Source organism: Puntigrus tetrazona, unplaced genomic scaffold (genome assembly GCF_018831695.1).
Source record: "Puntigrus tetrazona isolate hp1 unplaced genomic scaffold, ASM1883169v1 S000000493, whole genome shotgun sequence".
NCBI classification, from domain to species: Eukaryota; Metazoa; Chordata; class Actinopteri; order Cypriniformes; family Cyprinidae; genus Puntigrus; species Puntigrus tetrazona.
In genome coordinates this window covers 1-15,451 of record NW_025048133.1, presented here as the reverse complement: position 1 = coordinate 15,451, position 15,451 = coordinate 1, and the positions used below count along the sequence as shown (strand labels likewise).

General features: G+C 38.0%; 3 protein-coding genes across 17 annotated transcripts; 2 read left to right on the top strand and 1 right to left on the bottom strand.

Moving 5' to 3' along the window:
* The first annotated feature begins 2,344 nt into the window (after window positions 1-2,344).
* LOC122334163 (butyrophilin subfamily 1 member A1-like) lies at window positions 2,345-6,966 on the top strand. The gene is made up of 8 exons (XM_043232000.1): window positions 2,345-2,762; window positions 2,842-3,114; window positions 3,197-3,304; window positions 3,766-3,807; window positions 4,007-4,069; window positions 5,047-5,091; window positions 5,204-5,230; window positions 5,490-6,966. Exons 1-8 carry the CDS (start codon window positions 2,345-2,347, stop codon window positions 6,023-6,025), a joined length of 1,512 nt encoding a protein of 503 aa, XP_043087935.1. The 3' UTR covers window positions 6,026-6,966.
* Window positions 6,967-7,114: 148 nt separating this feature from the next.
* Window positions 7,115-9,452, top strand: LOC122334162 (complement C1q-like protein 4). Its single transcript, XM_043231999.1, has 3 exons — window positions 7,115-8,268; window positions 8,351-8,484; window positions 8,541-9,452. Exons 1-3 carry the CDS (start codon window positions 8,241-8,243, stop codon window positions 8,913-8,915), a joined length of 537 nt encoding a protein of 178 aa, XP_043087934.1. The 5' UTR covers window positions 7,115-8,240; the 3' UTR covers window positions 8,916-9,452.
* A 1,431-nt stretch (window positions 9,453-10,883) lies between these two features.
* On the bottom strand, window positions 10,884-15,259 carry LOC122334164 (gastrula zinc finger protein XlCGF8.2DB-like). Of its 15 annotated transcripts, none has more exons than XM_043232008.1 (5): window positions 15,141-15,259; window positions 13,537-13,642; window positions 13,058-13,163; window positions 12,766-12,796; window positions 10,884-12,249 (listed from the first exon to the last, which is right to left on the bottom strand). In XM_043232008.1, the coding sequence occupies exons 3-5, from the start codon at window positions 13,109-13,111 to the stop codon at window positions 11,237-11,239; spliced, it is 1,098 nt and encodes a 365-aa protein (XP_043087943.1). In that variant the 5' UTR covers window positions 13,112-13,163; window positions 13,537-13,642; window positions 15,141-15,259; the 3' UTR covers window positions 10,884-11,236. The 15 variants fall into 15 exon arrangements, with proteins under 15 accessions (XP_043087943.1, XP_043087944.1, XP_043087939.1 ...); XM_043232009.1 differs by having other exon boundaries at window positions 13,058-13,160; XM_043232004.1 differs by lacking the exon at window positions 15,141-15,259 and adding exons at window positions 14,801-14,868; window positions 14,953-15,134 and having other exon boundaries at window positions 13,058-13,642.
* Window positions 15,260-15,451: the final 192 nt, after the last annotated feature.

Below are 15,451 nucleotides of genomic sequence, written 5' to 3'. Positions count from 1 at the left end.
AAATATTTAAATGAATTATTTTGAATTTTATTATAAAATATTTCTGTTGCTCAACTGATTTTTCATCAGCCTCCAGTCTTCAGTGTCTACATCAATCATTCTAACAAGCTGAGTTATTACCAATGTTTCAAGATGTTTAAATATAAAAAGAGATATATTCAACTTCACATGACTAGTAATACTTTTAGTGCACATCCTTGCTTTACTGTTTGCTGTTGTTTTTTCTGTATTTTTGATTAAATAAATGCAGGTTTGATGAGCAGAAGAAATTTCTTTTAAAAACATAAAGTAACTCTAAAGTAGGTCAAAGGCTTTGACCAGTACTGTATGTGGGTATTAATCAAACTTTATCTGAGGTAATCTCTTGCTTGTTTGATGAAAATGTTGTTGCCATTGCTGTTTTTAATCACATTTCCACAATACCACTTCAGTAAGTGTTAATAATTCTTCCCTACCTGGGTATCGGGCTTTCCCCCTACCATTTAATCAATATTCACTACAGATATTGTCAGTATTATGACATTATGTATAGCATTGTTACCCTGAATATAACATGTATATGTGAAACTGGGCCTGTCCTTATGTGATATTGATTAATAGGCTATATGAAGTAAACAAGAGACAAAAACTCAAACTGGGGAAGTTTTGCCACATGTCTTGAATTTTAGGGACATTCCCGCCATGTTCTCTAGTCCCATCGTGCAATGATAGAGCTCATATTTGCTTGTCTTTTTTATAGTTCTCATAATTGCTCACATTTTTCATCATTCAGTTGTATGAAATGTCACCCTGAAGGAGCTAAAGGTCAGAGCCAGAGGTGCAACCTTGTGCTGGATTCAGAACACATCTTACAAGTCTTGCATGTTTTTTTAAACTTCATTGATTGCACCAGTAAGAGCAGAGTGTGAAGGTTTAATTAATAACAGCACAGTTTTGCTTCAAATATTGCAATGCACACAACATTATGAGTGTCAGCATACCACCAAGAAGAATGAACCACATCCAACAGGTGGTAACTGTGGACACAAGAGGAAGCGGTCTGAAGGGGATGTCCGAACACAGATTGTATCCAAAAAGAAATAAAACCATAGCTGTCAAACTCACTGCAGAATGAAATGTGCACTCCTGTTTCCAACTCTCCTGTTTCCCCCAAAACTGTCCGTTGGGAGCCCCACAGGGTCAATAGACATGGCCGGGCTGCTATAGCCCAACTTTTGGTTTCAATGACGGTTCTCCGAGCCGTCTGCAGCCGTCTGGTGTAGAAGAGCCGTTGTGTCCTGTGGAGCGAGACTCATTTACAATGGACTGCTTCAGAAAAGTGTTCTGTGGTCGTTCTTGTTGAAAATCACAGACGCCGTGTCCTTGGAGCTAAAGAGGAGGAGATCTTCAGTGTGTTATCAGCGTTCAGTTCAGAAGCAGCATTTCTGATGGTAAGGAGGTGTGTAAGTGTACCCATGTAAAAAACAAGTACACTTCTATAGTGTAATTAAAGTGCTCTATTTCCGCACAATAATTTTGTACTTAATATAGTAAAAATGATTCTTTAGTACTTCTTAAGATAAACTTAAGATCATCTAAGTGTACTCAACTGTGCTATTTGAGACAACAAGAACTAAAATGCACTTTTAACATACTATCTTTGCACTTATTACAGTTACATTATGTACCTGTTTTTTACCTGGGTATAATGTATGAGCAGCTTCATGTTTTAGAAGGTACTATGAACACTGAAAGGTATATAAAGTTTTTAGAGTAACATATGCTCCCCTCCGGATGACGTCTACTTCAGGGAAAGTTTTCAGCAGAACAATACTAAAGCACATACTGCAGATATTACCACAGCATGACTTCAAAAAAAGAAGAACTGAGCTGCTGCTGTCCAGATCTTTTACCTGTAGAGACCATTTGGAGCATCGTTGAACAAAAAATGCATCAAAGAAGACCAGCAGCTGAAAACCTATATCAGATAAGAATGGGACTAAACTCCAAGACCAGCACACCAGAAACTCATAACCTCGAGACCAGACATCTTCAAACTGTTATAAAAAGAAGAGGAGAAGCTACACCAGTTCTGTTGTGAATAAAATATTGGCTCGTGTGAAATTCTTTTATTATTTATTCAAATTTCAAATATATTCAAATTTAAAAACCATCCCAACATTTCCTGAGTTGTATTTCACATAGCCATGGACAGCTGTTATTATTCAGAAATATTGACTATGTTTAATTATGTTTAATTTATTGAATGGATCTCAGTTTAAACTGGCTTCAAATACATAAAACAAAATATTACAACAAAAACAGAACAAGCATACAAAACCTAGCCTATACACCAACTAAGGATATGCTCAGCCAGCCTCTCACACCCACGGCAGGATTTAATGAGACCAGCTTTCTCTCTTTTACAGAGCGGTATGAAGTAGTGGGACCTGCAGATCCTGTACTTGCCGTAGCTGGTGAAGACGTGATTCTTCCCTGTTCGGTCAAATCCAACATCAGTGTTGTGGACTTGAGAGTGGAGTGGTTTAGACTTGATCTGAAAGACTCACAGCTAGTGCATCTCTATGAGGATCACGAGGACAGAAACACAGATCAGATCGAGTCCTACAGAGGAAGAACACGACTTAATCATCAAGAACTACACAGAGGAGCTGCATCACTCAAACTCTCATCGGTCCGAGTCTCTGATGAAGGACTTTATAAGTGTTTTATTCAGTCCAGATCCTGGTATGATGACGCCACTGTTAAGGTCACAGTTGAAGGTCAGAAAACTAAAGCCTGGAATACACTACACAACTCAAGTCAGAATAACTAGAGAATGTTCTTGTTGTTGGTCTGTAGCTGTAGGACGTCCTCCGGTGATCACAGTACATGGGTTCGATTACTCAGGAGGATTTCGTCTAGAGTGTGAATCTAAAGACTGGTATCCTGAACCTGATCTCGAGTGGCTGGATGCTAAAGGAGTCAGACTGAGTCCAGAAACTACACAGAGACACAGAAGCACTGACAGATTCGGTGTGAAGTTCACGCTCATTGTACATCCCAGAGACAGCCAGATTCACTGCAGAGTCAAAACAAGACGTCACTCGCTGGAGACACTCATTATCATCCCAAGTAAGAGCATCTACACACTTTTTACCGTACCGTTCAGAACTGAACATAGTATATTTTTATCACCTGCTGTTTTGTTTTACAGGTAAAATGTTTCATTCTTGGAGGACATCGGTCAGCCTGCTTTCATTTGTAGTTGTGCTCGGTGTGACTGATGTAATACTGATAGCTGTGTGTGTCCATAAAAACAGAGGTACAATTCTGGATTTCTTTGGTATTTACGTAAACAAAGCAGTATAGGGATCATTTTCAAGGCAGGCCAAGTTTATTTATTTAGCACATTTGATACACAATGGCAATTCAAAATGCTTTAGGAATAAAATAATCATACAAAGAATCACAGCAATAAAAACAAAGAATTAAAGATGTTAAAAAGGAGCTGATTTAAAATAAGAATAATAAAAAATATACACCTGAGTGCAGAGCGCTCACTGAATAAAAGCACAGCTAAACAGAGGAACTGATCCCAGTGATCCGAGGGGTCTGTTTATATTCAGTGAGGATACCTGTCATACATTTAGGTCCGAGGCCATTCAGCGGCTTCCAGTTCACGTCAGGTCTGCGTTTGTCTTTGATCAGGTCATTTGTATTGTTTCTAAATTAAAAATGATATTTGTATGAGTTGTCTGAATTCAGTTTTTTTATTTTGTTCAGCACACAATCGAATGGAGAAGGAGAAAAGAAGACTACAACAGGGTGAATCTGTCTTTATTAAATATGTTATTAAATGTCTGTTTTGATGAACAAATTATTTAATGAACAGACAATGTGTATTTATATACTTTTCTGTATATCTCAGATCCTGCAATTTGTTGTTCCTGAAACAAAAATTATATTTTTCTATTTGTTGTCTGAATTGATTTCTCACTTCTTTATTCTGATTTATTTTCTCCAGCACACAATATACTACATCATGAAAAAAGTCATCTACACTACGAGAAGACAAGACTACAATACGGTGAATCTGTCTTTATGATGTTATTGATCCTTGTTCATTGAAAGTCTGTTTTCAGCAGTAAGATACCGTGTGCATTCATTTGTTTTTATCTTCAGTCTGGTCACCAGTTGTTTATATAATGTATATGTACTCAGGTAAAAAACACAATATAGAGCTGGATCTCAAGGCTGGGACACATCGGTCAGTCTAGTGTGTGTTTGGTGTGTTCCTCACATCGGCAGAAGAACTCTGATTGGATGTTCAGTTTAGCAAACGAGTCAAAGCACAGACAGAAGACTTACGAAGATGTTACGTGATCTTACCAAAACATTCCAGTATGTGAAGAATAACACTTAACAACATAACTGATATTGAAAATGCTAAGCAAGTGCTGCTTTGTTTACGATTTGTGTATCTGTATATATTGTGTATATCCTTGTTTCGATTTCTTCTTTTGAAGAACGAATATATGCTAATGTTAGCTGCCAACCAAGTCCATGAAAAACCACCTGTGTGCTGCCCCTATCAACTACAGGACGCTTTCATATTAAAGATCTGATTTCGTACATAACTTAGAAATGTTGTGACATTGTGTTGGACCAGTCTTACGTCTTTTTATGATGAACACAACACTGTCATCAATTTTAAGCCCGCTAGAAGGTGTTTGTTGGAGGACAGTCTGCGACTGTCAGCTGCAGAACACACAGGTTAGTTTACAGTCGCTGTATTCAGGTGCAGCTTTTTGTCCAGATGCCGGCGACACAAGGCTCCAACGCCATCGGCTTTTATCACCACTAGTCCTTTGACGTGAGCTTGTTGTGTCTCAGCCTTAAGTGTCACACTAACAAAAATCCATTAGACATTAGAAGAACACAGTCATTAATACAGGTGAAAAAACTAGAACCAACGTAGAACACAAAGCAGAAGCAAACGCTGAAAAGAGCTGGCCGTGAAAGAGGAAAATGAAAATGACAGAAATTGTGTTCTTTATCATTTAGAAAGTGATCAACTTTTACGAAGTCTGCAAGCAGTTACACCAACAGGTCATTTGTTTAATTAAATAAAGCTTAATTTGAATACAAATATATTGACTGGATAAAAATAACTTGATCTAAAGAGGAATTCTGCCTTTGTAACGTTTCTTTCTGTTTTCAGCTCTCACACAGTTAAAGACACACTCGAGTGAGTAAAAGGACTTCATTAGAAAGAAGCCCATATTTTATGGCATGATTATTTTAACATTATTATTATTCTTATCATTTAATCAAAAATCTAAATGTGAAAATGATATACAATGTTTTAAATGCTAGATTTATTTAGCTTTAATGCTGTATCTTTATTTTGTTTATCTTTTAAAGAACTTCCTATAAAACATTTGACAGATATTGTGGTTATTTCATTAGTCTCCTCTTAAAAGCAGATTTCTCAATATTTCCGACAGTGGACGTGATTCTGGATGCTGATACGGCTCACCCACGTCTCATCGTGTCCGATGATGGGAAACAAGCGAGGGAAGGAAAGAAGCGACCGGAAGCAGCGGTTGGAGAAAAAGAGCGATTTAAAGATTTCCGTGCTGTTCTTGGGAAGGAAGGCTTCTCCTCGGGGAGCTTTTACTTCCAGGTGCAGGTGAAGGATCAAACTAAGTGGTATGTAGGAGTCTCTGGAGAATCTGTTATCAGCAAGGGCTCGACCCGGCTCTGTTCTCTGAACGGATTCTGGACCGTGAGTCTGTATGATGGCACGTATCGGGCTCGTGAATCTTCATATGTGCTTCTTTCTCTGAGAGGACATCCTCCGAGGATCGGTGTGTTTGTGGATTATGAAGAGGGTCTCATCTCTTTTTATGATGTGGAGTCCTCGTCTCATATCTACTCTTTCACTGATCAGTGTTTTAATGAGAAACTCTATCCGTTTGTTTGTTTGGGGCGTTACAGGAATGAAAACTCTACACCGTTGATCATCTGTGATGATTACTAATCAGATCAGTGATGAAAGGTCAATAAAATGCACAAAATGTTTTTTTGTTTGCCATATTCTTTAGGAACTTATTTCAAGTCTTACAAATGACTAAAATTTAGTGATTTTAGATTTAAGTAGCACCAATAGCGTAATGAATTTGTGGTAAAATATTAATATTTAGTATTGTTCATCATTTTGTACGGAAATAGTGGCTGATTTTGTCGCTGTAAACTGTGTTTATAATTATTTTTCTTTCTTTCTGTCTGTCAGTTGAAAAACAGTATTTTTTGTAAGAAGAACATGAATATCAGAAAGTGATGTGACAATCTATATCAAATTATTTTTGTGTTCAACATTGTGCTACAAACGTAAGTAGTTGAATATCTGCTGAACCCAGAGATACGATTAACAATTAACTTGAACTAGTTTTTTATCTGAATCATTGTAAATCAAGTACAGAAGACTATAAACAGGACACTATAAAAAGAGCATGAGGGTCTGTGGGGATGACGGAGCAAGAGCTGGACATCGGTGAAGAATGAAGGTTTGGTTGTGTATCCTGCTGTGTGTTTGTGCTTCGGGTAGATGGAGGACTCACTGAGAACGAGATCAGCTCCGAGGACAGAAGACCGAATCCACCTCAAACAGACCCTCGGAGAGTTGAAGCTTCAGCAAACGGCCAACAATACTGTCCTGTGAGCTTCCCTGACATCCACGCAGCGCTGAGAGAGCTGACCGCCACCGTTACAGAGCAGAAAGACAGCATCAGAGCCTTAGAGACGCGACTGAGGGAAGAGATGAAGAAGAAAACAGATGGTATCTCATTAAAACATTCACTCTTTTTTTAATCCTGCATTTTAAATGACCTATTGTTGTTTTTGGGTTACAGCAGATAACAGCAAGTAAAAAGTACTTGTACCTTCAATTATTATTATCAAATTAAACAATTCCAAATACCAGCTAACTTAACTCATGTGATGTGTGTACTGCTATGCATCTTCAGTTTACTCATTATGTGCAATTTTTATTTAAATTTGTAAACACATCTGTGCACGTGTTTACATTAGCCATCACCAGCATTATTTAAATTAACGATGGTTGTTTCTGGCAAAACAAAGAATTGTGGGTTATCTCAAGAAGGGACGAATACACATAATGAATCCTTTGAAGGGGCAGGTCCATACCATGGTGGTAATTCAGGTTCATTGGGCAGCGGCAGACAGTGGAAATATGGGGGACGGTCACGTGTTTGGACTGTTTGTTGTTGTTTTTCCATGTCCCATGTGCTCTGTGTGCCCTACTTTCTGTTTTCCGTAAATTGTCTTATTGTGTTCAGTTAATTATGTCATTTACTTCATGCTTTTATAAGTTTCTGTTTGTTCCATGTTAAATCTTCCGTCTGTCTACCTGCTTGCCTTTCCGTATTATTTATTCTTGTAGAAGATTAAACACTGTTAAGAGTTATATTCTTGTTGAGTGCTCCTTGCCGCAACCACACCGTGAAACCAAGGCGGAGCCTGCAGAGCAGGGAGATCAACCTCTTTGAAGTTCAGTTGTGAATGTCACCATCTCTGGAAGTTCTACAGCCAAAACCAACACCTGGAGGCACTTTATCTGCAATCCTGAACAGAAGATGCTTCTGTACCCGACTCGTGGGCAGGAGAGGCCACTGGAGCGCAGCACGCTGCCCACATGCTCCACATAGGAATGCTGTTATAGGAAGGGTAGACCTATAGGATGTCAGGGCTTGAGAGAGCGGATGTCACCAGTGTTCCTGTAGCTCTCTCTTCATTTTGTTGTTTTCGGTTAAAAGGCAATGGCAAGAACTAACCCCACAGCTGACACACAAAAGAGCACTACAACTTTGCTATCGTCCAATTAAAATATTGTGCTCCAAATAGCATGCATTTTGTCTTTGATTAGCCTTGAAGTAAAATAAAATGATATTTAGAGCACTCACCCTCAAGTAGTTCCAAATCTGTATGCATTTGTAGCCAGGCTGTTTTGGGACACCACTGATTTCCATAGAAGGGAGAAAAAAAATACTCCTGTGTACGTTCAGAGGCCATTTAGGGGACTTGCTGGGGACCTTTTTTTGGGTATTTAATGACTCAGTGGACCAAAGCCATAAAAAAATCTGATTGGTACATCCCTTATAGTAAGGATTTTAAACATCATTATTTAACACAATCTGTATACTTTGGCAGAAATTTCAAATCTTACTGAGAGCCAAATGGAGAAGCTGAAAAAGGAGAGTAGAGGTGAAACATTTTAATTCTATTAAATTCTGTTTTATATCGGTGTGAAACAGTAATGTATAACAGTATTATTTTTCAATCACAGACGGAAAGATCGCATTTTCAGCTGGACTGATGGAATCTGGAAACAGTGGACAAGTTGGTCCTTTCACCACAGAAATAACACTAACTTACAGGAACGTCTTCACAAATATAGGGAACGCCTACAACCCAATTACAGTTGATTATTAATGACAACTCTGCAGCTGTTTAATGTGAATAAGAGAATCAAATAATCTGCCATGTTTCAAAACTATTACGCTGTACATCTGATTCTCTTCTTTATCTTGTTATTTGCTTCAGGTGTTTTCACAGCCCCACCGAAAGGAGCGTACATGTTCATCTTCTCTGTCTTTGGTCACAGTAATCCCTTAAATCCATCAGCTGCCTCTATTATGAAGAATGGAGAGAAGGTGGTTATGGCACATGGTTATCAGGATCAGTATGATGTAAACTCCTCGAAAGGAGTGGTGTTGATCCTGGAGGTGGGAGATGTTGTATATGTGAGACTTTGGTCTGAAAAGTGGATATATGATGACGAGAATAACCACAACACTTTTAGTGGTTACCTACTGTTTCCCTTAAGAGAACAGGAGCTTTGCAGAAAGTGATTGCAAAGTTTAGTAAATTATTTAATGCTGAAAATCTTGAGGAATCATTATCATATGAACCTTTTATTAATGATAGTTGACTCTATGAGAGTCAGTATAATACTAATTTGAGCTAAAACAAATGGTCTAGAATGACAAATTGTATAAAGAGTTTAATCTCAGAGACATATGGGACCCCCATGAGAAAATCTAGACTGCTAATAAAAGTGTCACTTGTCCCTGTCCTGTATCTCCTCTTCATTAACAAGAGAATCAAGAGACATCATGGTTTCATTTCATTTTATTTGTTTGTCATGTTCTCATATATTTCCCCTACAAACCAGTAGTACAGTTTGTAGTTGTAAACTTGACTGATCCAGTCCATACCAGTAAGCCAAACCACTGCTATATATCCTGTCTGCTGAGAGGTTCATGTGTTTGTAGCTACATGTAGCTACACTCTTCTGTTTATCACTGTCTGTTGTTTAAAGTGAACAAATATAACGTAATTCTTTCCATATTCTTTATACTCTTGGTTGTACACTTTTATTCTAAAAATGTGCAGTGACGCACCCACTGAGAAACCTGATAAAAGTACAGCAAATCTATTGTACGGAACGTGACGATAGAGACACCAGCTACCAAAGTCCAATGTTTACCGGGAGCCTGATATCTTGTCAAATTTAAAAGTGCTGGCTAATGCTCAATGTAAATTCTGTAAGATTATGCACGTTCAGCTTCGCCAGTCTCAATGTCTAATTGGTGCGTGCAGAACAACATAGGTTTTATAGACAATTGGAAGAAATAGACAAATTGAGAAAATAACAGAATGCATAGTCGATATAAAAAACTGGATGATGAATAACTTAAAATGCTATGCTAAATTTTGAAAAAAAAAGGTGGTGCTAATTATTGAACCTAAAACCCCCACATGTTAGAGTCTAGAACATCATCAGTTAGGAACCTAGGTGTGCTGCTTGATACCAATCTTTCCTTTGAAAACCATGTTCCTAGCATCTGCAAATTGTTTTTTTTCCATCTCAAAAATAACAGCATATATAACATGCTCTCAACGTCAATTGCAGAAAAGTTAATACATGCATTTATGACCTTGAGGTTAGATTACAACAAACTTCAGCTGGTCCAAAACCTCAATACTTGAGCGAGCTCTTATCACATTATAGTCCTGCATGATCAATTTCCTATCTAGCACCTAAACTCTAGAACAATCTCCCTAACACTGTTCGGGAAGCAGACACACTCTGTCAGTTTAAATCTAGATTAAAGACACATCTTTTTAACTTAAAAAGATGTAAAACAATGTATTTAACTAATGGCAAATTTTGGTAATTCTGTATAGTTGCCTGAGGGTTAGCATTTTCTGAGGGGTTGACGACATCTCTTCTCAGGTGTTTAGGAACAGCATTTAGGACTAATTGTAGATTGTATATTGAAGATGCAGGACATCGAGCTAGCAGTGCATTACAATAATCCAGTCTAGAGGTCATGAATGGATGAATTAACTTTTTTGCATCAGAAACAGGTAATTTGTTTCGTAGCTTGGCAATGTTTCTAAGATGGAAGAATGTTGTTTTGCTAATATTTATTCTGGTCTTGTTCAGATATATAGTTGAGTATTATCCACATAGCAATGGAAATTAATCCTGTGTTTTCTAATAATATTACAAATGGTCAACATGTATACTGAAAATATCAGAGGACCTAGGACAGATCCTTGTGGCACTCCATATTTTACCGGTGATAAATGAGATGACTCGCATTTAAATAAACAAAATGATAGCGATCACATAGGTAGGATCTAAACCATCTGAAATCCTGTCCTTGAATACCTGTATTTTGAGTATGTGATGATCTCAAATTCAAATTTTATTTGTCACATACACATACATCTATAGTGTGGAACGCAGCACTACGATGAAGTAAAACTAGCAATAAGATGCAACCTTGGTCTGACGCAAGAAGCAAGCCATTTGTAATTTTATTATTAATTATAAAGATATAATTACATATAGATATTTTTGAAAATACAAGCACAATGTAAAAACATGTACACAATAAGTGCATTGTACCAAATGATTAAATTAAAGGTAAATACATAAAATAGTTAAGGTCACCTAATATAAAGTGGGACCCGAAGTTCATTCAACTTCAGTGTGAAAGTCCCCTTCATTTCACAGAAATGTGTATTTTTTGTTGCCATTAAAACTAACAAAAAGACATCCCCAGTCATGTCACTTCTTTACATTTGCTTGGTATTAACAACATTTAATCTGTTCAAAGTCTATTTATGATCCATTTCCTCTTCCCGTGTGAATCAAGGGTCACGTCTGAAACTCTTTCCACACCGATCGTTTCTCTCCGGTGTGAATCCTCATGTGGGACTTCAGATTTCCGTTTTGTAAGAAGCTATCTCCACACAGCTGGCAGGTGAAAGCCTTCTCTGTAGTATGAAGTCTCACATGAGTGTAGAGGCTTACTTTACAGCTGAAGCTCTCTCCACACCGATCACACTGATGAAAACCACTCTCTCCTGAGTGTTCACTCTTCATGTGGGACTTGAGGCTTTCTTCATATTTGTAAATCTTTCCACACTGATCACAAGTGAACGGCTTCTCTGAATGAATGGTAAGGTGTTGATTAAGGGTGCCTTTTTTAATGAAACTCTTCCCACAGTGCAGGCAGATGAACGGCTTCACTCCAGAGTGAATCTTCAGGTGTTCTTTAAGGTTTCCTTTTTTAGCGAAGCTCACTCCACAGTGTTGGCAGGAGAACGGCTTCACTCCGGAGTGAATCTTCATGTGTTCATTAAGGTTTCCTTTTAGCGTGAAACTCTTTCCACAATGTTGGCACGTGAACAGCTTCTCTCCAGTGTGAAGTTTCGTGTGGGAATTAAGTGTCTCTTTATATCTGAAACTCTTTCCACACTGATCACAAGTGAACGGCTTCACTCCGGTGTGAATGGTCACATGTTTATTAAGGTTTCCTTTTTTACTGAAACTTTTTCCACAATGATCACAAGCGAATGGCTTCCCTCTAGTGTGAATGGTCACGTGTTCATCCAGGCTTCCTTTTAGTTTGAAAGTCTTCCCACAGTATAGACACGGGAATGGCGTCTCTCTAATGTGAGTTTTCATGTGTTCATTAAGGTTTCCTTTTATTGTGAAACACTTTCCACATTCGTGACAAGTTAAGTAACTGGGAGGTTTGGTCTTCTGAACGGAATTTCTTTCAGTCGGTATGGATTTTTCTACAGCCAAGAAATCACGCCTCTTATATTGATATTTCTCTTCTATTTCTTTCGCTTCTTGACGCTCTTTTTTTATTGTCATCAGGTCTAAAGTGAAAAAAGAAAAATAATCCTGGTTACAAACTTTATTTTAAGGTCAACCCTTCCTTTAAGAGAACCCATCAATGTGCAATAGTACTTGTGAAAAGTTTCAACCCCATCGCTACTGAAGTTTACAGTTAGGAGCTCAAGTCAAGACATGCAATTAACTGAAGAAAGATGTAATGAAGAAAAACGTTCATCTTTGAAAGAAATGGCGAGAAGTTCTTAACTGAAAAATTGTCACAAGCTGCAGTGATTTCTGGAGACATGCAAGTCTATATTTCATCATTGGAGGCCATGCAAAATTAGCATTTCAAAGACTTGTGAAAACATTTAACAGCATTCCCGGACACATTAGAGATAGACGACACCTTAAAATCCCAAAATATGTCTAGACAGGACTGGATCAAAGCACACACACCGCTGCATTGAAGACAGCCATTGAAGCATGTAGTCTAATGAGTGCAGCTTCTCCCAAACATCCAGTGCCTTTTCAAACATGATGGAAAGTTTTTGGGTTACCTGAATTTAGCATAGTAAGTCTGCTGGAGAACTGTACAATAACAGCATTTAGGTTATTTTCATGACCGACAACTGAAGTAAGATCAGAACGCCTTTTTTTTCATGGCTTTAACTTCATATGTGCGAGTACCATCATAAACAAGCTGATCATGAATCAAGGAAATAATATAACATACCAAATACAAACGTTATAGTGTTCGTTTTAAAAGGTCTGCTGTGAAATCAGCGTGCAGCACCCAAACAAACACTTTTAGGCCGATACTGTGCTGAATTCACACCGTGTCTTAATTACCGTAATCTGAAGATGACAACACACGACGTTGAGCTCGGGATCACCCGTCTCCATAGCGACTGTCAACAGACTGAGGCCCCGTCGAACATAAGACACGTGTGTGCTACTGTCATCAAACATAGAGCGCGTCAGGTAAATACACTTACTGTTTGTTTCTTATTAATGACTGCGACAAATGTTATTGCTAACCTAAACAAACAAGAAGAAAATAACATGCGTAATCTGTTGTTATATTATAGCATGTATTTTCTATGGTTCTGCGTGAAGTACAGTCATGGTGAAGCTTCTCAGAAAACTCATAACTTAAGGATGTGAACACTTTTTACAAGTTGGTATCTCATAATTACAGTAATTAGGACATGGCAAGTGTTAGTGTTAGTCCGGTCGAACCCACTCCATGCCAAATAAAACCACGCTAATTAAGACACTGTAGAGCTGCACAAAAAATGAGTAAGTTCCTCTTTGAGAAAGAAACGAACCCGTTTGTTCCTCAGTCTCTTCATGTTTCAGGCTGAATACTTCTACGATCCTCAGGTCTTCACTCTCCTGTTTGATAAGAGCCATCTCTCTTCACCGGGAAGACTCCTGTGCTCAAAGGAAATAAAAACGAATTACATTAAATCTCTCAAGTCAGAGTTAAGGGTCACAAATGGCCTGAACTCACTCAAAGCTAGCGCTAGAAATGACAGAAACAAAAATGCAGGAATTGTTACAACAATAGACATAAAACACTGCATGCCCAAAACAATAATGCATTTCTACATGAGCATCTCGAAACATTTGGTAAATGAATTGGTTGAAGCTTTGTTTTCATATCATCGCTACTTGCTTCCCGTTGATGACAAGCTGAGTGTATTTAAGTCTCGTTCACTAGGAGGTAGATGAAGCGCAGCAGTGTTGTGGTCTATGGCACTGACTGAAGTGTACGTATCAGGCAGACTCGTTCTCGTCCACCCGACCAAGTGAAACGCATCTCAAAAACGAGTCGAGGATTTCCTCTCCAGCGGAGCCCCACAAAACTAGACCATCTCATTAATGGAGAAATTAAAAGTCTTTACGCAGAAGTCAAACCAAAATGATCTGAATTTAGACGTTTGTGGTGGATTGGTTTATGAGGAGATTTTTTAGCGAGAACAATGATGGATGACTGCATTTACTTCAATATCATAATAATAAATAGCGGCACAGTAACGAACAATATACAAGAGAAATTTTAAGAAGTAACATTAGTACAAAACATAAATATGATACTTATTTAGAGCTTCTTAAACCTCTTCAGCATCCATAAATCTCATTTTGTTTTTATTTATTACACTGAGAATCATAGTTCATATGAGATTATTAAACATGATTTCGGAGGGATCTGACACGGTGTGTTTTATTTTGTTTATGAACACATTTTTCTAACATTCTAGAGACAAGAAAGAAAACTTTCCTGGCCAAAATCTACCCATAAAAACAACGTTATGGGAACCAAAAAGATTTGTTACAAGGGTATAAATGCTGTGTTTGATCTGGTTTTATCTAAACAATTTGTAAATTTTATTAAATTGTAAGTTTTATTAAAAGTCACTGACTGGAAGACTTGAGTTTATAAAAAATGTCTTACATTTGAACTACAGCAACAGATCAAATATTTACCCCGTGGAGGATAAAGCATACATTTGATTTAAACAAACTACATAAAATACAAACACAGCTTATAGTATTTAATATTAAACGTACACACTTCATCACATTTACCTATTTTATCTCATAACTAGGACTTTTTTCTCGCAAACGCAAGTTTGTGTGTCCTGTTTCCGTTAACTCTGAGGAGAATAAAGAAGGCCGCAGTCAGGCTATAAACTCATTATTCTGAGCACAAGACCAAAATAACACGCTAGATGTCTCACAGCAAACCAGAACAGACGGTTTTTGATCGAGGCTGAAAGCAGCACAAAACAGTGTCATAGTTTTGGAGATCATTGTTCCGTTTTGGCCGGTTAAAGCGTTCCTCTGGTTCTGCAGTTCTCGTTCTCATTCTACATAAACACCTGAACCTTTCCGTCGATTTCAACACTTTTAATGAACACAAACAAACCTGTCTTCATCGAGTCACAGGAGAGCGGTAGCGCGACGCGGGCTTATGACGCCACGCCGGCAGGCCAAAATAAAAGTCCCGCCCAGAGCCGCTGTGCTGGATTCATTCCAGCTGATCCGCTTCAACTTGAAGATTGTGTTTTGTGAGGTCTGTATGTTGTATCTATTGTCCAGAATTACATGTCAGATGACAGGGAAGAGTCACAAACCACCAAAGTTTCACTTCACTACACACTTCAACTGTAGGTTATTGTACTCAGTTCACCACACACACACACACACACACACACACACACACACACACACACACAC

Coding starts and splice junctions, on each gene's coding strand:
- LOC122334162 (XM_043231999.1), top strand. CDS start 8,241: ATGGAGAAGCTGAAAAAGGAGAGTAGAG. Junction 8,269..8,350: donor GCTGAAAAAGGAGAGTAGAG/GTGAAACATTTT, acceptor TTTCAATCACAG/ACGGAAAGATCGCATTTTCA. Junction 8,485..8,540: donor ACGCCTACAACCCAATTACA/GTTGATTATTAA, acceptor AGAATCAAATAA/TCTGCCATGTTTCAAAACTA.
- LOC122334164 (XM_043232002.1), bottom strand. CDS start 13,177: ATGTTTGATGACAGTAGCACACACGTGTCTTATGTTCGACGGGGCCTC. Junction 12,797..13,057: donor GTTGTCATCTTCAGATTACG/GTAATTAAGACA, acceptor GTTATTGTACAG/TTCTCCAGCAGACTTACTAT. Junction 12,250..12,765: donor ACTTACTATGCTAAATTCAG/GTAACCCAAAAA, acceptor TTTTCACTTTAG/ACCTGATGACAATAAAAAAA.
- LOC122334163 (XM_043232000.1), top strand. CDS start 2,345: ATGCTCAGCCAGCCTCTCACACCCACGGCAGGATTTAATGAGACCAGC. Junction 3,808..4,006: donor GAAAAGAAGACTACAACAGG/GTGAATCTGTCT, acceptor TATTTTCTCCAG/CACACAATATACTACATCAT. Junction 5,231..5,489: donor ACAGTTAAAGACACACTCGA/GTGAGTAAAAGG, acceptor TATTTCCGACAG/TGGACGTGATTCTGGATGCT.